This window comes from Mus musculus, chromosome 10 (assembly GCF_000001635.26).
Source record: "Mus musculus strain C57BL/6J chromosome 10, GRCm38.p6 C57BL/6J".
NCBI lineage: Eukaryota > Metazoa > Chordata > Mammalia > Rodentia > Muridae > Mus > Mus musculus.
Genome location: NC_000076.6, coordinates 25,270,142 through 25,296,893, shown reverse-complemented (window position 1 = coordinate 25,296,893; position 26,752 = coordinate 25,270,142). Strand labels below are relative to the sequence as shown.

At 42.1% G+C, this 26,752-nt stretch overlaps 1 protein-coding gene across 20 annotated transcripts in view; it reads left to right on the top strand.

Annotated features, from left to right (window-relative positions):
- The window catches only part of Akap7 (A kinase (PRKA) anchor protein 7), a 130,128-nt gene that overhangs the window by 2,324 nt on the left and 101,052 nt on the right, over nucleotides 1-26,752 (top strand). For 14 of the 20 annotated variants that reach the window (XR_003948725.1, XR_001779547.2, XR_001779546.2 and 11 more), the window contains 3 exons: nucleotides 7,164-7,295; nucleotides 12,853-13,001; nucleotides 25,253-25,389. Coding sequence is in view for 12 of the 20 variants with exons in the window: in NM_018747.5 (NP_061217.3) it covers nucleotides 7,256-7,295; nucleotides 12,853-13,001; nucleotides 25,253-25,389 (326 nt within the window). In the remaining 8 variants the exon portion in view is untranslated. The other 6 variants (XM_006512790.2, XM_006512789.1, XM_006512791.4 and 3 more) reach the window with 6 other exon arrangements.

The window sequence follows — 26,752 nt, the reverse complement described above, 5'->3', positions numbered from 1 at the left end:
CCTCTGCCGTGGGGCGTGCTCGCCCGCCCCGCTCCGCCTCCCAGGCCGCCCGCAGCCCCACGCCCCTCGCGATCGACCCTCCCCCTACACCCTGGGCATCCCGGTCCAGCCCGGTAGTCCGGGCAGTTTGGTTGCATCCGTGGGTCTCCGTGCACCACTCCACTCCTCGAACCGAAAGGGGTGTACACACAAGTTGTTGTTTCTCTTACCTCTTCCTATCTTGTGACCCATGACCCAGAGTTTTGCAGCACATCCTTTCCTACTGTGTTGGGGAGGTTAACAAAATCAAGGGGGGAAAAAAAAAACTCCGTTTTATTTACCTAATTATTTTTTAAAATGGCAAATAGAAGCCTCTGAACACTGTCTTGTCTCATTTAGGGTTTTACTCGAGGCTTGGCAAGGCACACTTTAAAACGGGCGCCAATCTGCTGGCGCCCAGGATGTACTTCAGCTTGGGTCAACTTTCGTTGTATGCTGAACCTGGGTAGGAATTAGAGGTTGGACTCGGAGGGAAAGGGACTGGGAAGTAAGGGGAAAAAGGTGTTCTACAAGAACACCTACATGTATACAAAGCGTAAGAATATTAAAATAGGCAGTCCAAGCATGCTATGTAAATACTTTATATGTATGTAAATATAAATCAGGTGAATAATGTACATGCGTTTATAAATTTCATGTGAATGCAATTACTCGTATCACGTGAGGAGATGCCCAGAGTGTCCCTGCTTGAGATGTTTTTATAAGGTTACAGGAGTGTGGGTAATAGGCAGAAGGGAATAGGGTAATAGTTGGAAAGAGAGGACTCTTCTCACCTTTTTACACCGTGTGGCTTTGCAGTTTGGGATGCTGTTAGCGCATCGTTTCCCTATAGTGACAAAGCTTATGGCACTTGTCCAGTTTACTGGGTCCTTCCATTCATGTAGTGTCGATTTGTCAATTTCTCCTTAATAATTTGGATTGCTCCCTCTTCATGAGGCGCAAATGGAAGCACACTGGGTAAGTGGCCTGGTTGGCATGAAGTTTAAACATTTCTGGAGACCTACTCTGCTGTTTTACGTAGCTAGTCGAAGTAGATAGACCGTAATGAATGACAGGCCCATTCCATAGCTGTTTACAGTGCTGGGGAACCAGAAGAGAGTCTTGCCCAATGAAGGTGTGTTTTGTTGTTCAGATAGGAAACTTACTTTGTAGGACTTGGGCAGTCTGTCTGTCTGTCTGTCTGTCTTTTTTGTTTTCTGTTTGCTTGGCTTTGGTAGTGTTTGCTGAAGTGTCCCTGTGATCTGAGGATTTGAATGCATTTACTTTCTTGGCTTGAGAAGATTCTTTACATACATTCATGGTTTTTCTTACAAAAGCAATATTCACTTTAGAAACAACCTAGTACAGTGGTTGGAAAGTATTTGGCATTCAGAAACACTTCAGCTTTTATTCTTCCTTTCCTACCCGTACGTCTTGGGAACATGCAGTTTTCTAGCTACTTTTTGACTTATGCTTGTTTTTGTAACACTGGGGATAAAGCCTAGGGCTTTGTGTATGCTAAGTCAGCATGACCTTGACTGCGTATCTGCTTGTTAGAGAGTCGCCTTTCCCCCTGTTGTTAGACTCCTCATACCGGTGGTTTTCAGTCACCAGAATGATCATGCACTGTTTAGTTGTTTCTCTGTTAGACATTTAAATTAGTTCCCCTTTTCTCTTTGCTTCAAGCAAGGTTGCGAGGAGGCCTGTTTGAGTGTATGTGAGAGGAACCCAGATTTCAGTAAGACATTTAGGCCATCTTCCGTGCTTCTCACCTGTTGACCCATTGCTTCCTGCCTCAGTTTACAGTGCTGCCATCAGTATATGGTAAAGAGTGATTCTGGAAACTGTGGGTCATGTGACATGTTCACGTGATCCGAATGTTAGCTCCTGAATCTACTTTACTTGTGGGCAGGTTCCTAAGTCGGTGCCTGGTGTAATACTAGTCTTCCCTATAACAGAGTTGTTAAGGTTTAAATGAGTTACTTAGCAAAGTGCGCGTGCCTGGCATAAAGTACCCATTACAATGTTGGCTAGTAATGCTGGTAATGCTAATGTCTAATTAGCAAAACTAGTAATTCTAGTATTGCTAATTTCCAGCTTCACGTCATCATTATTAGTGTAACCTTTACTCCCGTGATTATTTGGATTTTTGGAAATGATACACTTTGTTTTAGTGACAGACCAAATTTTGGGTGACTTTAAAATTCTTTGTGCCATGTGGCTCAGGCTGAGGGTAGCCTTGAACTCTTCACCTTCCTGTCTGTGCCTCCCTGGGATTGCAAGTGTGACCTAACACGCCTGGCTTACACACTTTGACATAGCTTGATGTACTTTGTAGAGTTGAATCTCAGTCTGGTACGCAGCAAGCAAGAGCTCTCTCATGGTGGTAGATCCCGAGCTCCGTTAACTTTACAGGTGAGACAACAATCTCACTAAATTAGTTGTATAGGTTTGTTTGTTTTTTTAATTTATTATTCTGCCTCAACTCTTTAAGTACCTGGGATTGCAGGTCTGTGCTACCAGGCTCAGTTTATTTAAGCAACATTACAGCAGCCAAAACAATGAATTTGTGCTTTAAATCTTAAAGATCGACTGTTTTAAGGCAGTTTTCCCAGAGAGAAGTATTTACAGCTTATGTAACAGGAAGTATGGTTGTAATGGATATATTTAGTTATATCCCTTAGACTTTGCCCAAATCCCTGTGTGCAAACCTGGAGCAAGGCTCCTGAGATTTAGTTTGAGAAATATTGTTCTGTGGAATGATCTGCACTTCTTTCGAGATCTGTGAGACAGATACAGTGATGCATACACCAGCCCTTTGGTAACTAAGGTAGGAGGATTGCTAGTTCAAGGTCAGCCTGGGGTATATAGAAAGATTGTGTCTCAAAAGCAAACAAACACAAGGACTAGGATGTGGGGAAAGATGAACCCTGTTGACAGGGAGGTGAGCTTGTGTAATAATACGGTGGGAATCAACATAGAGGTTCCTCAGGAGCTGAAAATATAACTACCCTATGGCTATATGCTATGGCTATACTGTATCGCTGTACCACTGCTGGGTATAATACACTCAAAGGATGCTTACGTCAGTGCATTGCACATCCACATTGATGATACACTGTTCACAGTCGTCAAGTAATATTACTAACCTAGAAGCCCATCTACACAAGAATGGAGAAAGAGAATGGGGTACGTTTATAGTCTCCAAAATTCCATAACACAGCATTTTCGCAGTTGTGAAGAAAAGTGAAGTCAGGGCATTTGCAGGAAAAGAGATGGGACTGGAAATGCTTATCCTAAAGGAAATAAGCCAGACTCAGTTAAACAACATGTATGCTTTCTCGTATGTGTGGGACCTAAATTAAAATATATATGTAGATATTCACATGTATTTATTTATGTATGTGTGCTTGTAGGTCATGAAACATAAAAGAGAATCTTGAAGGGGAGGCAGAGATAGAATCTAAAGGTGGTGGACAATAAAGAAAGGAATGAAGTATTTTTAACAGGAAGGCAGAGAAGGACTAAGTCCAGGAAGCAGCTGGGGGTGGGCAAGGCGAACTGTTATGAACAAATGATATGGTGCACGAGTATGAAAGTGCCACAGAAGAACCCAGTAATCCGATAACCCCAAACTAAAGCTGGAACTCCAGTGTCATAAAGAATAAAAGAAAAAAAAAAGACTTAATTGTAGGTCACATTCTCTTTTTGGAGTTAAGTCTTGTCTACAAAAATTCCCTTCATTTTGTTCTCTAACGGTGGAAAGTAGTTTGTATTTTAAGTTCTTGGCTTTTGTCAATTTTGATAGAAGATGGCATTTGAGTTTAATATTTAGATATGTAAAATGATGGCAAGTGGGCGGCCATTGTTCTGTACCCTGTCATCCCCGAGAGGTGGAGGTAGGAGACCGAGGAGTTCAAGGCCATCCTCAGCTACATGTTGAGTTTGAGGCCAGCTTGGAGTGCAGGAGACCTTGTCTCAAAACCAAGACCAAGGAAGCAGACATACAGACAAACACAAAAGAGTGCTCTAGAGAAAATCATAGTATGCCTTATGTTTTTTTTTTTTCTTTCTGATATTGGTTGGTTCTAGTTTTGGTGTGTAGGATTGAGCCCACAGCTGGGCACAATAGACTGGTGGTCAGTGGCCTTTTAATGAATCCTGTGAAAATGAGACAACCTTTTTTTTTTTGGTTTTTCAAGACAGGGTTTCTCTGGGTAGCCCTGGCTGTCCTGGAACTCACTCTGTAGACCAGGCTGGCCTCGAACTCAGAAATCCGCCTGCCTCTGCCTCCTGCGTGCTGGGATTAAAGGCGTGCACCACCACTGCCCGGCCTGGTTCAGAGACTGCTGTTAAATACCATTGGTTTCCATGGGTAGTGAGACAGCCATACTGCTGTCGGATAATAGCCACGTCCAGGTATGTACTTGCTTTGTCCAGTCATTTGGTAAAAGTTGGTAGAGGATTCTTGCAGGTGATCTTGCTCAGTGCTCAGAGTGGAATTATCCAAGGGCAGCCAGCTGGGGCACCGAGGGGGTGATGATGAGGATCATTTTTACTGACAGTCGTTGAAAGTTCCCCTTTTCTCCACGTTTCCTGGTTAGAGTGGTAGGTAAGCTGTCACTTTCCAATCTCACGGAGAGGACAGACAAGTGGGCAGCTGCAAGGCGTGCATTCCTGGTGGTCCTTCCTAGGTGTCCAGAAGGAGACTGGATCGCTGGCTCCCTCAGCAGCGTTTGTAGATCATGCTTTTTATTGCAATCTGTCATTAGAGCAGGTTCAAGGGATAGGAAAAGTGACAGTTTTGGCAATGACTTTCAAACTTCCCTTGCACATGGGAATCACCTAGAAACTTTTAAGGAATTCTGGAGGATACCCTGGTCTATACCGTGTAGACCTGGTTTAACTGGCCTGGGGGTGAGATCCATCCCTGGACAGGTTTGGTGCAGTGCCTGGAATCACTGCTCCTAGTTTAAGATTCTTTTTGGCTTCATTGAGTGACTCACTTAGCATGCTTTGCTTGCTCAGTACTGATGCTAAGTGATCTTATGATGTACTAAAAGTTGAAGTGCATCAAGGACTTAAAGAATGACTTAATTTGCCATGTATTTAATGATTCTCCTTGCTTTCAGAATGTACTAGAGCCAAGAAATCAGTTTCCTCTATTTCATATATTACCAAGATGTGCGTTGTAAGCATTCATTGTAAGTGGCAAATACCGTAAGGAGAAAATAGGCCTTAAAATACACCAAGCCTGCTGCACATCATTGCTTAGCAACATAGTCCATTATAGAGTTTTGTTTCTTTCATCTCAAGATCTTGGGGCTGTACTGAAGCTGGGGCTTACTGCTGTCCCTCCCCCACCCCACCCCCAGCATCACAAGAAGGAGCATCATTCCACTAGCCTGGGAAGAAATCAACACTCAAAATTTGAATATGCTTTCTACTAAATGACACTGCTTTCCTGAACAGCTGACAGGAAGGAAAGTTGAACAGAGAACAAGATGCAGACCACTTCCCACAGACTCTGGACATGGAACCCCACCCATATCCCGACCTCACGCCCTGCCTCCTTGGCTCCAAAAGCCTAACCACATTCCACACCCTGCCTCCTTGGCTTTGAGAGCCTCAACTCCACCCCATGCCCTGCCTCCTTGGCTCTGAGATCCTGAATCCCACCCCATGCCCTGCCTCCTTGGCTCTGAGATTATGAATCCAATCTCACACCCTGCTTCCTTGGCTCTGAGATCCTGACCCCACCCCACGCCCTATCTCCTTTAATAGTAGTAAGAATGATAGCTAGCTTTTGTACTATCGTGAGATTGAAAAGTTTTACTTGAAGCCATTGTAAGTCAGGAACTTTCCACATGGCATGTAGACTTGGGAAATAGTATTGACTTGATAGTATCATATTGGGACTATTTCCTGTCACTAAGTGCTAGATTGAGAAAAAGTTAGGGGAGCCATAGTTGGGTTTATTTATTTCTCCAATTCTGATTTTATGCAATCTTCTTAAATGTTATAGGTAGTATATAGGTATGTTTAATTGTATAAGTACTTTAAAAATTGCTTTATCATTGATATTGTTATTTGGAGTCAAGATCTCAGTCTATAGCCAGGCTGGCTTTGAACTCAGGATTCAGGCAAGGGTCGATGCAAATTAGAAACACAGAGAGGGAAGAAAAAGGGATTAGAGGTGAAGTGCGTAAGTGTGTATGTGTGTGTGCATGTCTCTGTGTATGTGCACTCTCATGTGTGTGCGTGTGACTCTGATCAAATACACTATGTTCACCTATGAAAATATTACAATGAAACCTGTTAGGAGTTATATATATTATATATGTAATATATATGTATATGTAGGTATATATCTAATATATATATATATATAAATATATATATATTAGTAATATATATTACATATATAATTAATATATCTCCTAACAAAACAAAATTAGGCAAAACATATTAACATGCCCCATTTAGCTGATATCATTGAAAAGAGACTTGTGAAGACACAATGAACAAGTTAGCAAACAACCTTTGTTAGTTTGTTGTCAAGAGGTGAGAAAATACGGCTTTTAGGAGTAAGAAAACTTACCAGTGAAAGATGGAAGATTATTGATGTATTTGTCATCCATGTCTGAGTTGAACATACTCAGGAGAAGGCTTAAAGCCTCAGAAGCTCACTATTTAATGTAAAGAATGCACCTTTAAAAACAAGACTGTCCAAAACCAAAGCAAGCCAACCAAACCAACCAAATAAACAGGAAGCCAGGCATGGAACCCATGTCCACCCAGCACTCGGGAGACAGAGGCAGGTGGACCTCTGAGGTCGAGGCCATCCTAGTCTACAAAGACAGTCCAGGATAGACAGTTTTATTACACAGAGAAACCCTGTCTTGAAATAACAAGACCAACAACCAACTAACCAACCAAACAACAACAGCAACAACAACAAAAACCAAGCCACATCAAAACAAACAAACAAAAAACCCCCAAGGCTCCGTTAAAGGAGTAGTAATAACCTCTCTATGGAGATTCCTGTGTATTGAGTTCACTTAGCCAGGTTGTTTCGGTTTTCACATTGGAGTTTAACAAATAACAATTTAATAATACTTGTTTATGTTTCTGGTCTGTTGCAGGAAAACTAGATTCCGGTACGTGTGAACATATATCAGGAGAAGAGGAAGTGGCACGAGAACTGGAACCCAGCCCTGTAGGTTCCCTGACAGACATGCCGTTTGCTGCTGTAGATATTCAAGATGACTGTGGAAGTAAGTTCTGTATTCAAACACAAGTGTTTAGAAGCAGTGGACACTACATTTAGTTATACATTCCCTCTTTAAGTTAATTCATTTTATAGATGTATCATGCTTTTGAGTGCTGACAGTTATCTGGTACTTTGTTATCCAAACTGTCAAGGATAATGTTAAGGCATGGCTCACAAAATTTTGGACCAGACTATTCTGTGGTTGTTTCTGAAGGTCACGGATTTGGCAGATCATTTCATGGTTTACAATAACCCACTTTAGTTCTTTAGAACCGCCTCTGATTTCAGAACCTATCACTTCATGTAATAAATGGTTAGTGGCATTTGGGTGTATGTAGGCACTTGGCTTTGCGTTGATCAGATCTATCTCTCCGCTAGTGAACCAGAGAGGCATTATCAGTTCAGTTCTGTCAGTCCCTTAGAGCTTTGTCTACAAAGTTTATGAATCAATACTTGATTGAAATGCCAAACTAGAAAGTTTCTGTCATTGTGAAAACAGAACCATCCATAATGACTGGGACTCTCTCCTCTACCAAAGTGACAGATTTCTGTTATTCACAAGCAGGAGATGAGACCTGCCCACTGTCCAGCTGTTGGCATGCACTTCTGATCTGTCCATGTCTTACTCTCATTTAGTATATCTGAACAGCTTACAGTAGTGTGAGTGATGAGCTACTTCTGGGTTCCCAGAGAGCAAACAGTGTTCTGTAGCGTCTGTGATCTGACTATTGATGGAGGAGGTCCATGACCACTGTATGCCAGGGAGAAGGACTGGGGTGCGTTTGGGACCTCTGCTCTCTTCATGCTTTGAAAAGGATGTCTGTTTCTACTCAGGATGGGCCTCTGGAAGGGAGGCCCTTTATGCAAGCAGCATCTCCATTCTCCCAGTCCCACCTCTTTCTCTCTTGTTACCAGAGAGAGCAATACTATCTATCCATGTAACGTGGTATGTAGGCCAGTCTACTGAAATCTGTTCTTGACTATGGAGTATTATACCACTCTTTGATATTGTCTTAAGAGCTTTAAAATCATTTGAGTATTAGCCTACACTTCAAACCACAGAATGGGAGCTTTCTTCTGTGGGAAGATGGCTTTCCCTGTGGGATAAGGGGAGAGAGAGAACTGTGTTTTCAGTTTCGATTACTGAATTTTCTTCTTGTGTGACTTTGGTCATTGAAAGTGTGTGAGTGGGACTCTAACTGTAAAAAGAACGCAGATTATAATTCCTTCTTGCTTACCTCATTATGATACTGTGCAGATCAAAGAGGAAATGTGTATAAGAAAAGGGTTAAATATAGCTATGTGTAATTGCTATTTTATAAAATCTTTCTTTGTGTGTGTGTATGAGTGCGTGTGCACAGTTTTATATGTGCTGGCACACACGTGCATGCGGAGGCTGGACAGTGGCGCTGAGAGTCTCCTTTAGTCCCTTTCTGCCTTGTTGTTTGAGGCAGTCTTTCATCGATTCTGTGACAAGCTGTTTCAGGAGGACATCTGGAAAGTGTACCCCTTGCCAGAGAAAACACTCTCCTGACTTTTTAGATGATGTCTCTTGTAGTGACAATATTGGCATTTTTGGTTTCTTTAAAAGCACAGAAATATTGTAAGAATATGTTTTCATTTGACTCCCAGGTGTGGGATGTGGGGCGGCTTTAGGCTGTCTGCAGCAGCTGACTGTGATTTGCCTCGTGCTCTAGCAAGGACATGATTTTGCCAATGGCAGATAGTTTGTGCAATTATGTGATATTTGGAATTCGGGGGGACTTTTCAGAGGTTATATAAATGCTAGGGCCCCCAACGGGTGGGATTGTTGTGGTTGTTGGATGGTTGCTATTGGTTATTGTTGGCCATTCATTAAGCAGTTCAATGCAAAGAAGAAACAAGAAGAAATTGGATATCCTGATAGCAAAGATTAAATTTGCCCCAAGAAACTCAATGCTGATGCTACACCCTTCCCCCCATCCTTCATTCTCTCCTATGTAGTGTTAGAGGCTTGAAGGGGTAGAAGAGGAGGAGTAGAGAAAGGTAGAAGGAAGAAGGACCCAGAAAGTAGCCAAAGACAGCCATAGTCTCTCTCATTGTACAGAGTCATCTTTACTGGGTCTGCTTGGCTGAAATGGGGTTTTGCATTTTTGGGGGTGCTTTTATGTAAGAGGATGTTTCACTAGAAATATATAGGAATATTAAATGTTCTCAAATAGTAAAATCAAATACAAGAATATTAGATACGTCTAAGGTCATTTGTCAGAATGCAGAGATAGATAAATAAACCATAAATGTATATATGAAAGAAAATCTGGGACATGCTGAGGAGATGGAGCAGCCCAGATCACACTTTTGTCTGTTGGTTAGGCGTGTTCCAGCAGATAAACATAACTTGAGAGAGGACATACCAGGACTCGGGTGTGTTTCTTCTCTCTATAAGAGAACTGTGGTTCAATTGGTTTGAAATCCAGGAAGCCTCCAGAAAATGTTTTGTGGTTTTGTTGTTTGCCGCTGACAGTGGCGTGGACATTAGCATGGGAGAGTCATTTTGCTGATGGGACCAGCCTAGTCTGCTTCCCAAAGAAGATGGGGAGAGCTTTAGTTTCACTGACTGTCGTTATGTGAGATTGTCAATTCCTAACAACCAAGCATCATTTTAAAAATTACATTTATTTGTGTGAATGTATATGTATGTAAGTATACATGTAAATAGATAGGTATATGTATGAGTGTGTTCATGCCAGCTCATACACGTATGGAGCTCAGAGGACAACTTGAGGGAATCAATTCTTTCTCTCCACTATTTAGGTCCTGGGAATTGAACTCACGTCATCAGTCTTGGTGGCAAGCACCCTTACCTCCTGAGCCATCTTGTCTACATCTTGCCTTAAACTACACTTAAATCAAGATAAAGAAAACATTTGAGAGTTGGTTTTTAGTTACATGACTTTCCTAAATGTGAGACTAACTTCCATAGAAACTACTAATTTTCTTTTTATGTCCTCAAAATTTGTTTTGTTTATATGGGTGTGTGTTTTAAGACAAGGTCTCATGGGGCTCAGAGTGGTCTTGTAATCCTTATGCAGCTAGGGCTAGCCTTGAACTTCTCCTCTTGCTCCCCTAAGCATTGGCCACATCAGCTTGCACTACCACGCTGAGCTTCCTCACACAGAGTTCTAATATAATTATTAGAGATTTTTGAGCTAGAGGAAGTTATAATTTCATTTCCTATTAACTAGTTAGGTTATATTTATGTACTTTTTAAAATATCAAACAAAATTCATCTAAAATTTTTGTATAGAAAAGATTGTATTTTAGTATATAGAGATATCAGTGATTATTCTTTGTCAGTTAAAAGGCGATTCATTATATTCAGTGTCTTTTATATAGTTAATTGAAAAGGCGAATACCACATACAGACATGCATGGTTAATAAGTTCTGAGAATTGCTTTATTAGGCTATTTTTTTGTTTGTGTTGTGTACATCACAGAAAATGTTGCAAATTAAGAGGACTGTGATGTCACTAGGTGATACTTTAATATTTTAAATGTATTTACTTTTTTAAGATAGTGACTCCATGTTTAGCCCAGGTTGGCCTTGAACTCAGGCTGCCTCAGCCTTCCCAAGTGCTGGAATCACAGGTGTGCATAGCCACTCCCAGCTTACTTGAGAGATTTTTTTTTTAATCTGCTTTAAATAATGAGAAAGGAAATAGCAAAACAAACTCTAATTTATTCTCAGCATTTTAATTAAGAGCAAGTGTGACAACAAACCACAATAACAGATGGCACACTTAATTAATTTCTCTTCTAGTTCACTCCTTTGTAGTTTTGGAGGAATAAATAGAATTGAGAAAAAATTAGATGATTTACTTAAGATGACTTGTGGTGCTTTTGTTAAAAAAAACAAAAACAAAAACCTGCAGTTGAGAGAGTAACAGCCTTTGTCAATGATGCTGAGTCTATCAGCAGCACATAGTAAATGGCTACTGAGGTCATTATGAACATTAACAAGTATAATAAATTAGGTTTATGGGTTTACAAGCTGTACTTCCACGGATGACTTTTTGCTAAGTAGTAAAATTACTATAAATAATCTGGTGAACGATCCAAGGCAGCTGGCCAAAGATTTCTACATTTTGTGACCTCACGTTACCAACCTTTAATACTGTTATCCGTAAGCTAGATGATTACACACATCTTTGGTTTTTATCTTTTCATGTGTAAGCAAGTAAAAGAAATATGAGCAAGTTGTCTTTCAGGACCCAGATGTGATCTCAGAGCTGGAAGGACTATGAAGCGCGGGGTGAGACAGTAGAGACATACTCTGTTCTGGTTCTACAGATAAATGTGATAAACACAGGAAGCCTCTTTGCAAACAGGAGACAACGTGACTGACATCAGCTCAGTGTCATGGGTTGCCTGTGTCAGCAGGACACTGCAGTAAGGGGACAAAACGGCAAACACACTACAGGGTTGTAAAGCCGTCCCGTGTGCATGCGAGACACTACTTTTTAGAGTAATTCTCTGAGTTGTCGTTTTAGTTTTTTCTTTTTAGAATCATTGTGAACTGATTGAATATTTTTTTTTTTAAGATTTTTATTTATTTGTTATATATAAGCACACTGTAGCTGTTTTCAGATACACCAGAAGGGGGCATCAGATCTCATTATGGATGGTTGTGAGCCACCATGTGGTTGCTGGGATTTGAGCTCAGGACCTTCGCAAGAGCAGTCAGTGCTCTTAACCGCTGAGCCATCTCTCCAGCACCCTGGTTGATTATTTGATATAATTTATACTACTAGATTTGTTATTCAATTTGATGCGCAAATGATCTCACCTTTAGCCAATGGAAAGATTATAAATTGACCTGACAGCCTGTCTGACATGATTCCTCTTGAGACAGTTTAGATCGTGAATGTCCACAGTGGTCCATGTATTAGGTCCCCTGCACTGCTGTGGGTGGCGGGACATCGTGCTAGGAGGAAGTGGGGTTGGCAGGAGGAAGTTAGGCCATAGGGAACTGATGAAATAAATAAACACAAGGCAACCTACAATTCACTTCCCTAGTGCTACAAAGACCATGATTTCAGATGTAGTGGCGAATACCTATAATCCTGAGTTTGAGGGGCCAAGAAAGGGGGATTGGTTTATATAGCAAGACCCTTCCATAAAACAAAATAAAACAAAACAAAAAAAATAGGAAAAAAAAACCCAACAAGAACAAACCCTTTGGCATGTGGCAGAGAATGCTTGTTAGTGGTGCCTTAAGGCACAAGTCTGTCTGACCTGTTTTTTAAATAAAGTTTTATTGGGACACAGCTGTATCCTTTCATTGTTTTGCCAGAGTTGGATTGCTGGAACGTGGAGCCTGTGGTCTGTGAAGCCTAAACTGTTAACGATTATGTTGGTTATGGAAGTGCTTGCCGACTCTTGCTTTATATTTGAAAATGACAATTATACAGTATTGTTGTTTATTAAGGACACTGCACGCCTTCTTCCATTTTAAGCTGGGTTATTGTTGTTTAAATGTGCGAGACACACACACACACTCTCTCTGCTCTGTTCTCCTCTAGGCCCTGATGTACCTCAAGCAAACCCAAAGAGAAGCAAAGAAGAAGAAGAAGATAGAGGCGACAAGAATGATCATGTGAAGAAGAGGAAAAAAGCCAAAAAAGATTATCAGCCCAACTATTTCCTGTCCATTCCGATCACCAACAAAAAGGTCAGGGTTTCTCAGGAATCTGTGTTTGCTAGGAAGTTTTATTCTGAACAGTCTTTAAAGAATATTACCTACTTGTCAGCTCACTTGCTTTGTGGTTCTAATACTATTTGATACCATTTGAGAAGGACCGAGTGAGGAAACTTCCCATTTAAGTTAGAGAAAGTTGTTTACATAATAGTTTTGAAAAAAATATTACTTAAATCATCACATTGGATGATAACAGGGCCAGATTGAATGCAGGCCATTAGGAGACCAAATGGTGGCCAGCTGGAGTGACTTCCCCGAAGACGTGACGGTGACCAGATGGGAAGCCAGTCTTTTGTTTTGATTTGGTACTTTTAGGGTCCCCCAATGTGTTTAGATCTGAGGGTAATCAGGCTGTGATTACCCCACTATCTTGATGTAAAAGCCGTACTCACAAGCCACGTCTGGGTCCCTTCCAAAGCCTTGCTTGGTGCATTGGAGAATCCTTTAGAATCAGAGAGCAGTGGCCACGTGCGAAAAGAGGCTTCAAGTCTCTTTGAGGACGGGAAGTGGGGCCTTTTGCTGCATAGTCCTTCATATGATGGGCGCCACTGGAACATCATTTCCATAAACATTCTTCATTGCTGTGTAGGCTGCGTGTCCCCTGCTCAGAATGCTGAGACCAGGTATCTGACACATTATGGACTAATTTGGATTTGGACTGGTGGGGTGTATGTACACAATGAATTCTGGCTGAGATCCACCTCTGAATAAGGAAGGCGTTTACTCCTCGTGCTTGCCTTCTTTCCGTATCCTGACGGTAACGTAATGCATGGTATCTAGTGTGCCTGTGTCTTGACTGCAGTTTATCAGACGACATCAGGTATAAAATTTTTTCTTGCATTGGGGTTTAGCTTTGAGGTATTTTAGGTTTTAGAATTTTGGATTAGGAACACTCAACCGATTGCATATTAAACTCAGTAAGAATCTATTAAAAATATGAAAACAAAATCAATGTTGTATAAACAGTAGAAAATGGGACTAGCCAGTGAACTCGTACCGAGATTCTCTTAAGATAGAAAAGTATAGTAGTGTATTAACCAAAACCCCGAAGCGGCAACATGGGAATGAATTCACATGATATTCACCAGACAGCTTTACGACTTAGCCTGAGGTTAAGTCAGATCTGAGTCTGATTGTGAGTGACATATACTCTCTTTAACTAGGCCAGCAGTTCCCATCCTGTAGCTCATGGCCCCTTTGGGGGCATTAAACAGACCTTCACAGGGGTCACCTAAGACCACTGGAAGACACAGATATTTATATTATGATTCATAATAGTAGCAAAACTACAGTTATGAGGTAGCAGCAAAAATAATTTTATGGTAGGGGATAACATGAGGAACTGTATTAAAGGGTCACAGTTTTAGGAAGGCCAATCGTTAGTTACTGAGGATCCAACCCAGGGCCATGGATTTACCAGCAACTGCTCAACCACAAAGGTACCCCCCCCCCCGTCCTGCTTATAATCTTTAGTTACATACATACATACATACATACATGCATACATACACATGCATACATACATGCATACATACATACATACATGCATACATACATACCATGTTTTGTTGGCTCAGTCTAGGAAATACCCTGTTTTTGAGTCAGGGTCTAGCTAGAGAGAAGACACAATAAGAAGAAAAAAAAATGACTACAGATTCCCATTCTGGTCTCCCTAGCAATAAGGTTGTCCTTGGAAATGTTTAAGTGATACACAGCTTAGAGTATGAGCAAGATGCTCATACCATCTGTAAATGCTCGTCCATCGTCTGGATTGTTTTTCTCTTGCTTTAGGACTATGTGCACATGGACATTAGGCAGGAGCAGGATGAGAACTTCTGCCCCGTTAGTGGGCAGCTGCATGTCAGCTGGGCCCTGAGGAGATCAAATGGTAGGCAGCTGGAACAATTTCCCTGAGGACATGTGACTGTGACCTCTGCCTAGAAGAGAGGCCGGGTTTTGGTTTGTCTCTTTGTTTTGATTTGTTGCTTAGACTGAAGTCTCGATGTGTTTCGCTGTGAGGGTGATTGTGTCCCTTCCTCCCTCACTGCCTCAACTATGTCACTTCTAAAGCTGTGTAGTTGTAAAATAAAAGATCTTCCCTAACAGAGGAGGGCCGGTCTTTGCAAGGGGATATGAGTAGCTTGCACACCCCTGCTTGCACCTCCAAGCTAGCTCTTAGCGTGACTGATCTGCACTTCTGGGTTTAACTGGGTGGGTCATTTTATTGATTGATTGTACTTGTGACTGGCCCTAGAGGGCCTGATATGTATTAGCACATGCTCTAACCCTAAACTGCATTCCCCCGGATTCTTCTTACTTTTCGATTGAGAGAGGGCCAGTTGCCTAAGCTCAGCAGGCAATTGGGTTTAGAGTTCTCCCGTCATACTCTTTGCTTTGCTTCCATCTTAGGGTATCTGTCTTCTTGCTGTCTTTCAGTGAGGCTGTAGGGGCATGTGATGGGATGCAGTACATGAAGATGGGGACCACTGGAATAAGGCTGCCAAGCTCTTTTGATCCTCATTAGGATTTGGTCCACAGGGGATTTGGGAGGAAGGATGCTGGAGTCCTGTATGGCTCAGAGCTCACAGACCGGGTAACCTGTCACTACCTTACAAGCTCTACTGGTGACTAGATTATTAGAGTTTTAGCTCCTTCAGGGGACAACACTAACCTCGAGTGCTCGTTTTCCTGTCCCCATGCTGAACACACCAGCCTCCTGCTTGCTTCTGGCTTTCCCCGTTGACATCAGGGTAGAGCTGTACTCCTGATTCAGTTCTTCAAAGACCTTGCTGTTCTGTTCTTCTCCATGTCCGTCCTTCCTGTCTGAGCCTCTCTTGACCAGGTCACCTCCCTATTCTCATTCAATCCCTCAGTTAAAGGTCTTTATAGACTCTGCTTGTCACTTGTCACTCGTGCAGTTTGTTTCCCTTACAGTGTGTTTGTTGGCGTTCCCCATGTCTAGACTGGTGCTCTCCGGGAGTAGGTATATGCGTTTGCATACGCAGACCCGGTCCCCACTGTCATTTCAGGGATTCACCGTACCAAGCCCTAATCAGAACTCCTTTTTCTTTAAGCATGGCACTGAGGGTTGAATCTAGTCCTCACATTATGATAATTAAATGTTTCAGTCCCAGCTCCCAAAGTCTTAAAAATAAATAAATACAAATGCTTATTTCATAATGTAATGTCATTAGTAAATTATTTCAGATGGGGTTAGGTGGTTTATAGCTGTGGGAAATGCAGCTTAATTTAATCATGCTATCTTGGGAGACTTTTAGGGAGCAGTAAGTTTTTCAGACTTACACAGGCGGATGGGGAGAAAAATGTGAGCACTGGCTAGGAATAGGACTTTATGTATCAGATCTTTTGCTAGGCTCCTTTTCTGTTTGTTTTAAAGTATCTAATTAACGTTCATTTTTCTTTTTAAACTGCTTCTGAGGCTGGGTAGGAAGGCCTGGGAAAGGCGGCCCGTTTGCCACATTGTTTCAATGGAAGAATGCATTCCAAGTTCTAGTTTAGTGACCTGCAAAGAGAATCTTGGAAGCCAGGACATTCACAAAGAGTTGCTCCACTTTTGGCCTCAGCTTCTTGGCACTCAGTGTTAAAGAAAAAAAAAAGAAAGCATTCAGAATTATAAGGCTCTTCGGTTTTAAACATGTTTTTAGTAGTTTGGAATTCTTTATTACGGAAATTTTTCATTTCATGTTTTTAAGAAATTATATTGGAAATTAGATTAGAAAATAAATTAGAATTGCAGCAAGTTAATGCCCCAACCCATAGCACAGGAGTGTGTGTTTTGCAGTTAACGTGTAATTTCATATTAATTTAAAAGAAGAAAAAAGTATAGCAAGGCTTGTTCTCATGGATACGACTGTGTAATTATTTATCTGGCTGTTGCCCACGCGTGGTTTTATGAGTTTTCATATGAGAAGTAATCTACTTGTTGGTTGTCTCCCTAACAAAGCATCTGAGATTGACTCTTGCTGTCTGTCCGTGTCTGGCTTGTTGGTTGTCTCCCTAACAAAGCATCTGAGATTGACTCTTGCTGTCTGTCCTTCGAGGCCCAAAATCCTCTTCATGCATGGAGCCTGTGGTGGAGCAAAACTGCTTTCCTCCTGGCAAAAGAAAGAGGATTGAACCAGGATACAGAAATCCCTTCAAGGCTACTCCCCCAGGGATCCAATGACAGCTCACTAGGTGCTCAAAGAGTCACTGCTCCAAAGCTCCACCCTGGGCACTAAGCCATTAACATAGGGACCTAGGGGGCATTCATGAACGCATCAGCACTGAAAGACTGGAAAGGACCTGCCAGAAGCAGCTGAAATGGGGAGGGAACTAATTTTTAAATAAGTTCTTTTTGTATGCTAAATTTGTATGCAAATTTCCTTCAGGCCGGTTAGAAGCGTTTGCTGCTGTAGTTCTTCATTTTGTAATGTGGAAGTTGCTACTCTTCATACAAGTATGGAGGACTAGTGAATTCAGCCCTAAAATAGAAAAGTATTTCAAGTCTTCCTTATATTAAACACTTGGTAAAGAACACTTTGGTTTGTGGCTTTTTTTTTCTTTTATTCCAGTATTGCTATTTTATTAGTTTTTCAAATAATTTTCATGGTTGTTTTCAGTCAAGAAAAATGAGAGTATTTAATATTCTCTCTCTCCTCTGTGTGCATGTGTATGAGTATTTTGCGTGTATGTATGTGTACCATATGAATATCCAGAGTTCTCAGAGGACAGAAGACGGCCTCAGGTACCATCAGACTAGGGTTGCTGGTGGCTGTGAGCTGTCATTTGGGTTCTGGGATTCTGATTCATGTCCTCTGGAGGAGCAACCAGTCCCCCTACCTCTGAGTCACCTCTCCAGCCTCCAAGAGTGTTTAGCTACAAAGTTTGGTGGCAGGCATGCCACATGGACTTTTCTTCCTTGTCTTAGAAATCAAACCTAGGTCATGTGTGCTAGACAAGTACACTACCAGTGGGCTACACCCTAACTCCTGGATAGCATACTAATAGAATTCTAGTAACTCTTAAAGGGGCAGCAGATTTAGCAATGATACAATGTTACAAAGTGAGGTCAAAGACATTCTTTTCCTGTGTACTAGAATATAACTTATGTCTTTCATGGAGAGGCATGCTAATTTATACCATTAAAAAAACTTATACATGCATTGAGTCAATTAGAACGAACCCACACACCTATGGTCACTTGATCTTTGACAAAGGAGCTAAAACCATCCAGTGGAAAAGAGAGCATTTTCAACAAATGGTGATAGCTCAACTGGTGGTTATCATGTAGAAGAATGTGAATTGATTCCTTCTTATCTCCTTGTACAAAGCTCAAGTCTAAGTGGATCAAGGAACTCCACATAAAACCAGAGACACTGAAACTTATAAAGGAGAAAGTGGGGAAAAGCCTCGAAGATATGGGCACAGGGGAAAAATTCCTGAACAGAACACCAATGGCTTGTGCTGTAAGATCAAGAATTGACAAATGGGCCAGGCATGGTGGCACACGCCTTTAATCCCAGCACTCGGGAGGCAGAGCAGACAGATTTCTAAATTCAAGGCCAGCCTGGTCTACAGAGTGTGTTCCAGGACAGCCAGGGCTACACAGAGAAACCCTGTCTCGAAAAACCAAAAAAAAAAAAAAAAAAAAAAAAATATATTGACAAATGGGACCTCATAAAATTGCAAAGCTTCTGTAAGGCAAAGGACACTGTCAATAAGACAAAATGGGAACCAACAGATTGGGAAAAGATCTTTACCAATCCTAAATCCGATAGGGGACTAATATCCAATATATATCTAAAGAACTCAAGAAGTTGGACTCCAGAAAACCAAATAACCCTATTAAAAATGGGTACAGAGCTAAACAAAGAATTTTCAACTGAGGACTACTGAATGGCTGAGAAGCACCTAAAAAAATGTTCAACATCCTTAATCATCAGGGAAATGCAAATCAAAACAACCCTGAGATTCCATCTCACACCAGTCAGAATGGCTAAGATCAAAAACTCAGGTGACAACAGATGCTGGTGAGGATGTGGAGAAAGAGGAACACTTCTCCATTGTTGGCAAGATTGCAAGCTGGTACAACCACTCTGGAAATCAGTCCGTCGGTTCCTCAGAAAATGGGACATAGTACTATCTGAAGACTCAGCTATACCACTCCTGGACATACATACCCAGAAGATGCTCTAACATGTAATAAGGACACATGCTCCACTATGTTCATAGTAGCCTTATTTATAGTAACCAGAAGCTGGAAAGAACCCAGATGTCCCTCAACAGAGGAATGGATACAGAAAATGTGGTACATTTGCACAATGGAGTACTACTCAGCTATTAAAAACAATGAATTCATGAAATTCTTAGAAAAATGGATGGATTTGGAGGATATCATCTTGAGTAAAGTAACCCAATCACAAAAGAACACACGTGATATGCACTCACTGATAAGTGGATATTAGCCCAGAAGCTCAGAGTCCTTCTTAGAAGGGGGAACAAAATACCCATGAAGGGAGCTACAGAGACAAAGTTCGGAGCAGAGACTGAAGGAAGGACCATTCAGAGACTGCCCCACCTGGGGATCCATCCTATATACAACCACCAAACCCAGACACTATTTCAGGTACCAATAAGAGCTTGTGGACAGGAGACTGATATAGCTGTCTCCTGAGAGGTTCTGCCAGTGCCTGACAAATACAGAGGTGGATGCTCACTGTCATCCATTAGGTGGAGCACAGGGTCCCCAGTGAAGGAGCTAGAGAAAGAACCCAAGGAGCTGAAGGGGTTTGCAGCCTCATAGGAGGAACAACAATATGAACCAACTAGTACCCCCAGAGCACCCTGGTACTAAACCACCAATCAAAGAAAGCACGTGGTGGAACTCATGGCTCCAGCTGCATATGTGGTAGAGGATGGCCTAGTTGGTCATCAATGGGAGGAGAGGCCCTTGGTCCTGTGAAAGTTGTATGCCCCAGTGTAGGGGAATGCCTGGGCCAGGAAGTGGGAGTGGGTGGATTGGGGAGCAGGGGGAGAGGGGAGAGGATAGGGGATTTTGGAGGGGAAACTAGGAAAGGGGATAACATTTGAAATGTAAATAAAATATCTAATAAAAAAACAAAAAATTGAATGTTTCAAAGATATAAAGATGCATTTTCTAATTGCATTGTTCTAGGCATGCGGACTGTGGCTGAATGGTAATGTTTAGTAGTTAAAAACGTCTGCTTTCCTGTTAACTCAGTGAGCAGAATATTGGAAATGTCTGTAAAGCTTTATTTGTAGAAATTTCTTTTAATGCCATATTTAAGTTTGACTGTTAGTATTAGGTTTGAAAATATACTTTGTGCAGTTACACCTGTGGTGGGGATTACGGTGATGAGTAAGGTTTAATGGTTTTGTAGAATTTTATTCAGCGACTGTGTCTGTTAACTGTATACAGTTAAGATTCTGCCGTGTTTTTCTTGTCCTTTAAAGATTGTGATTAGGAGTAAAAAGCATTTAAAAAGTCATAAGATGATATCAGGGAATCTATACATTAATTGGAAGCATCAAAGCATAGTTAGAAATTCATTGCTTGATTAGATTAGCTTTTAAATTTTCATAGGTTTGAGCTTAATCCTATATTACAAGCCCTATGTGGCTCCACGGAAATAATAAGTCCTCTAAGCATTTTACAGGTTTTCAGTTTCAGTTTTACAATTTGCAGATAATTAAAAGGCACAAATGGCCTAAAACCATCTCACATGTAAGACATTGCACTAAATGCTGAAGATGTTTGTGGGGCGAACTCTGTCAGACCTTAGTGTGGTCCTGCATATCTCCCAATATTGAAGGTTCTGCCACAATTTTATTAAGTTCGTATAAAATGTGTACTTTGAGGGAAAAATTTGAACCAAGATCTGTAGTATCCCTCAAATCCAGAGAGACCTCTCTACAATCTCTTAGATGCTGTTTGAGGAACCCTTGGACCGGCTTTCCTTTCAGAGGAGAAGGAAACACTTCCTGTAGTCAGCCCATGATCTGAGCAATGGACCTATTCTTACAGATGTGAACATTTTCTATGGTGTTTTCTTTTTTGGTGCTGGTCAAGTACGTGCTGAAGGAGAACTGGGTTGTTCCCGATCCTATTTTGGCAGGAACATCATATCAGATTCTTTACATATTAAGTCAGCAGATTGTCTCATGAATTCCAGGGCTGACAATGTAAGACGAGCCGTTAGTGGACTCAGATGGCGTTCAGTCTGTGTGTACTGCTGATCCTTAAAGGCACAAAAAGTGACTGACTTCCATCAGGTCTACCACTGTGAACTATTTAGAACCTGCCGGCACATCAGATAGCAGCGTTGGGTTCAGAACACCCACTGTCTTGGAATTATAATTTCACGTATTGCAGAAAACTCTTAGACAAACCCAGTGCTTCCTCTGCCAGGTGTTTGCCTGGCAGGATTAGAGTGCTACAGGCATCCGTTAGTGATGTGAGTGCCTACAGCTGTAGGGAGTTTTGGGCAATTGAGGCAATGGCCAGTCTACTCGAATGTTTATACTTTTAATTTTACCTGTGCTGGTTGAGGAGGAAACCCTCAAGTGACGGGGACAGGGTTGGGGGAAGGGGGTACAGTGTGGGGGAACAGGTGGGGACACGCTTCAGAGAGGTCTGAGTTTCCATTTTATCACTTCCTGTTTGTGAGGGGCAGAGTCCTCACACTCCAGAGGGTCAAGGAACCCTGGAATTACTTCCGCTCCAAAGAGAACGTCACGTGTGCCCTCAGGATAGAAAGCTCTTTCAATCCCACTGTCACCTAGCAGGAAGATAACCATTCCTGAGACCGGTGCAGAAGACCTGGGAACTGGTCAGACAGACTGTCCGGGCTTGATTTGAACACCACCCTCCCCAAAGATCTTCCTTTAAGTGGTTTGTTGGTTTGTTAAGAGTGTATAACAGGGGAGATGGGTTTTGCTTTCCTCCGACCGTGTGTTTGTGTGTGTGTTTGTGTGTGTGTGTGTGTGTGCGCGCGCGCGCGCGCGCGCGCGCGTGCGCTCTGTTGATTTGGATCTGAGCTTGCCCCTGGCTATGGAAGCGTGTTAGTGGAAGTAATGTCGTAGTCGTCTAGTGCAGCAGCAGCAGCAGTGTGGACCTTTATTTCAATAGTCAAGATCTTGAGGGGCCACCCGATGGAGAACTTTCTATTCCAAAAAACATGGTTTCTTTAAAACTGTCAGCATACTGGACAGTCTTTTCCCTCAATGTCACTCATAATGGTGACAGAAATCTATTAGGTGCAGGGCTTCTTGGGTTAGGACAGCTTGAGATAAGACTTAGAGGCTAACTTCTCGATCTTCATCCCTGTAGCTTTTTGTTTTTTAAAGTCATCTGGACTATTTTTCTTATTTTTATTATGGCATTTTTATTTAAGTTATGTGAATGTGTGAGTGTAGGTTTGTGTGTATGTGTATGTGAATGTGTGTGTGTGTATGAGTATGTGTGTGTGAGTGACTGAGTGTGTATGTGTGTGAGTGTAGTGTGTGTGTGTGTGTCTGTGTATACACCTGGTGATGAGAGGATGACTTGTGGTTTATGGGGACTGAGCTCGGGTATCAGGGCTGAGGGCGGCAGGTACCTGTGCCCGCTGGCTGAGCTGGTTCTCATCTTGTTCTTAATGTTCTTTTAAACTGTTTGGCTATGGTTCAACCTCATGTTTCTCTGCAAGTCACTGAGCCCTCTGATAAATATTCATAAAAGTCATTTAAGAAATACTCCTGCTTTGGGTCTAGTTAACTTTGGTGTGTGATATTTCTATTTAGAAGTTCTTTGTAATAACAAAATCAATAGAATTAAAAAAAACTACTCAGGCTGTGTTTTAATGAAAATGTTAAACAAGTGAGATTGCTAATCTGGCACGGTAATCAGAGGGTGACTCATCTATCTTTTTTTCCCCTGCTTCTATGCCTGAGTGGTAGACCATTCAGTCTTCTGTGGGCAGACAATGGAAATAGTTTGGACAGGCCTTTCAGCTGTTTGTCAGGTCCCTAGAAGGAGCTTTTAAAGATCTGGTCAGTATTTTGTTTAGGTGTATTCCACTTGCTGGACCTACAGTGGCCCTGATACCTTCCTTAAGTTTGGCTCCTCAGTGTTCCTGGAGGTCACTGGGGTCTCCTTTGGATGCCACTAAACTCTTAGAGCAGTGGTTCTCAGCCTTCCTAATGCTGCATCCTTTCAGTACAGTTCCTCATGTTCTGGTGGCCCCCAATTGTAGAATTATTTTTACAGGGTCTTAGGCGATCCCTGTGAAAGAGTCGTTCCACCCCAAAAGGGGTTGCGAATCACAGGTTGAGAACAGCTGTCTTAGAGGAAAATCTAAGTTTGAGTACAGATCAGTTTGTGAATTAGGGACAGTAAGCATAAAGGAGGTTTAGCCTTCCAGTTTCCTTGTGTTGTGGGTAGGTATTTATAGGCAAAAGGTAGGAGTAAAATAAAGAAATTGGTTGTACTTATGAAGTTGCCTTTTATGGTTTACCTTGTTGGAACACCCTAGTCATGTAATCACTCTGGTAGTTAGATACTTACGCTTGGCTGAGGTCAATTTATATTTCTGCCTAACAAAACCAGCAATGACTAGAAACAACTCCAGTCAAATTTTGCTTATTTCTTTTCCATTTGAGCAAAGTTGAGGCTAAAATCTCCCTGGACAATGTTTAAAAAATTCTTTATATGCACTGGTGTTTTGCTTGCATGTGTGTCTGTGTGAAGGTGTCAGCTTCCCTGGAACTGCAGTTGCAGGCAGTTGTGAACTGCTACGAGGGTGCTGACAACCAAACCTGGGTCCTCTGGGAGAACAACTGCTGAGACCCCCTCTCCAGCCCCCTCCTCGGACAATTTTAAGGCTAGATTTGTTTTCACTGTACCAGGCTCCATGGACACAGGAGTGGGATATAGGAGGTAGGTAATGGCCTTACTGAGCGAGATGGGCTTTATTCCGGCGTAGAAGTACAGTTGAACTTTGTAACAAGGGACAGTGCTAAGGTCATTGCTGGCAGAACCACGGCTGAAGGAAGGCCACAGGGACAGTAGTCAGGGTACCAGGGATGGGAGGTTTTCACCAAAGTGACCAAAGTGACTTCTCAAGCTTCTTCTCAGATCGGGTTCTACAGGGACAAAAAGGGGTCTAAAGCATGGGACTTGGAGGCTGATTCAAGGAGAAAGCCTAGGACGGCGTCTTCCGACTTGCTCAGTGCAATCCACAGATGGATAATGCGGGCATTGTTCAGGGTCACACAGCCACTCCAGAATCAGAACAGCCTGCTAGGCTCGTGACCCCCTCTCTCCTTATCCCTGCCTGTTCTGTTTTGTTTCACTGGATGCTGCTCCTATTGCGAGCACAGCCTTTCCTTTTCTCTCAGTAATTCTGTTGTCCTGAGGCTTTTATGAATTCTCTGCGGCCTTTCTTGGGGCTTGCTGTTTTATTTCATAGTACACTGCCATTTACAAGTTGGCTAGAATCTATGACTCTAACAGGAAATGGAGGAGGGAGATACATTGTCCCTCTTCCCGATCCAGAAGATCTCAGTACTTCCCAGGTACTGAGAGGGAAGTCAGAGAGCAGCCCGAGCTGAGGGGCTTTCCCCTGAATGCATAAGGTCAGACTTGGAAGCCTTCAGCTCTGTCTCCGTGGTTATGCCCCACCTCTCACAAGTTAGGAAAACATGGCAACAATCATTCTTATTGGAATTCCTCCTATCCCAGAAAACCTTAAAGGCAGCAAGGAAGAGATCCAACGCATTCACTGTGGGACAAATAAATATTACTTCTAACAGAAATGGAATGTTGTCTGCTGATTTGACCTTTCTGTGGAAGAATAAAGCTTTTCTCTTAGGAATGTTCATAATTAGTGAGTCAGATCCATATTACAAGGACACATTTCTAAAAGAATGTGTGGCCACAGGGAGTTTTCCCACTCAGTCAGTGACTCACTCTGCAAAGAAAGAGCCTTGTGCTCCATGCTTGCAAGATGCACACACATTTCTGCCTGTCTATGTTTATATATCATACCAAGAATCCAGTTAACTCTCTAGCAAGTGAGGGATCAACTAAACAAATAATTGCGTGTTTATTTAGTTGTGGAATCTCATCTTCACTTTAATTTTGGTAGTTTGATGCTTATTTTTCTTACTGATTTAAATTTTTCCTTAAGTCTTTTTTTTTTTTTTTTTGTATGTGTGATTAGATTACAACCGGAATTAAAGTCTTGCAAAATTCGATACTACAGCAGGATAAGCGACTGACCAAAGCCATGGTGGGCGACGGCTCCTTTCATATTACCTTGCTAGTGATGCAGTTATTAAACGAAGATGAAGTAAATATGTGAGTACCGTCTTCCCTGCATATTACTTTCCCTATTATTACTCCACTGTGAGCAAGCATTGTGAGCCCAACGAGGCATGGGAATTTAATGAACTAGTCTTCTTCCTGACCATGGTGACTGCAAGTCAATGCAGACAGGGCTTTTCATTTTTTGTTCTATATAATGTGGACCGGATGTGTCAAGTGTGGCCCTGGACTTCTGACCTCTGGCCTCAGCTGACTGAGGTTAAGACAGGTTCCACTACATGCTGGTTCAGTACTCGTAATCAAGATGCTCTGTTCACTCTGTTATCAGTGGCATCGTTCGGTTACACAGGTTTAGTGCCTACGTTAATTATCTAGAACACTCCGGCATCTGATGCTAGAGTCTAAGCAGAGTCTCTAGGTGGAGATTCAGGAACTCTGACAGAGCCACCCTTTCTTAGCAGCCTGACATATGCCTGCTATCCCAGTAAACAGTGTCAGTACAAGCAAGAGCCTAGCATGTGCCCCAGCAGGCTCTTACTCGTGGCTGTCCGTCATCAGAGCTGTTACTTTCCTGGGGTGGGGTGGGCATTTCTGGTTCAGCTTGCCCCACTCACTCTCAGGGCCATGCTATTCCATTCCACGCCTCCACTCCACAGTCCATAAAGGTTGACTGTAAGTCACTGATTGTAGAATTCCTTGCTGTCTCCTGTGGCTTTTGATGTATTAAGTTCAAGCTTGAATTCTTTGGAAAACCAAAGCAAGGATGAACAAAGGATTATTCCTGTTTCTGACCCATATGGCTCCTGAGGGAATGAAGAAAAGGCTTGAGTTGGGGAGAGGGTGAGGGAAACATAGAAGAGAGGAAAAGAAAATACATTAGTAATTCACGGTTGGCCACATTATGATGAATGTAGTTAAGGTCTTGACGCAGTCGACCCTTGTGTGACAGCCAGCAGTCTTCTGATCTTTATGACCTTCAAGGGCAGAGAGAAGCAGAGATATTTCTTGCTTTATTTCAGCTTATCAATATACCAATCATAAGAAGAAACAAATGCTTTGATGCTTCTCAAGGAAGACAAACCAAAGGTGTGCCCCGGAGTGAGAGTAGTTGGGCAGAATCTCACCCTGTGTGATGGATTGGTCCATAGCAACAGTTGTCCTACTTTATCAATTGTCAGGGTTCTCTAAGGACAGAACAGGTCGGGTATGAGCACACAAATTCCCGTTCTCTATCCATCCAAGTAGAAATAGCTGCCTATGTAGAGATTCATTCACAGAACTGGCTCACATGGTTGTGAGTGTTGGTAAGTCTGAAATCTATTGGGAAGACTGGAAGGCTGGGGAGCCAGAAGAGTTTGTGCTATGGGCTCAATCCAAAGGCAGTCTGGGAATAGAA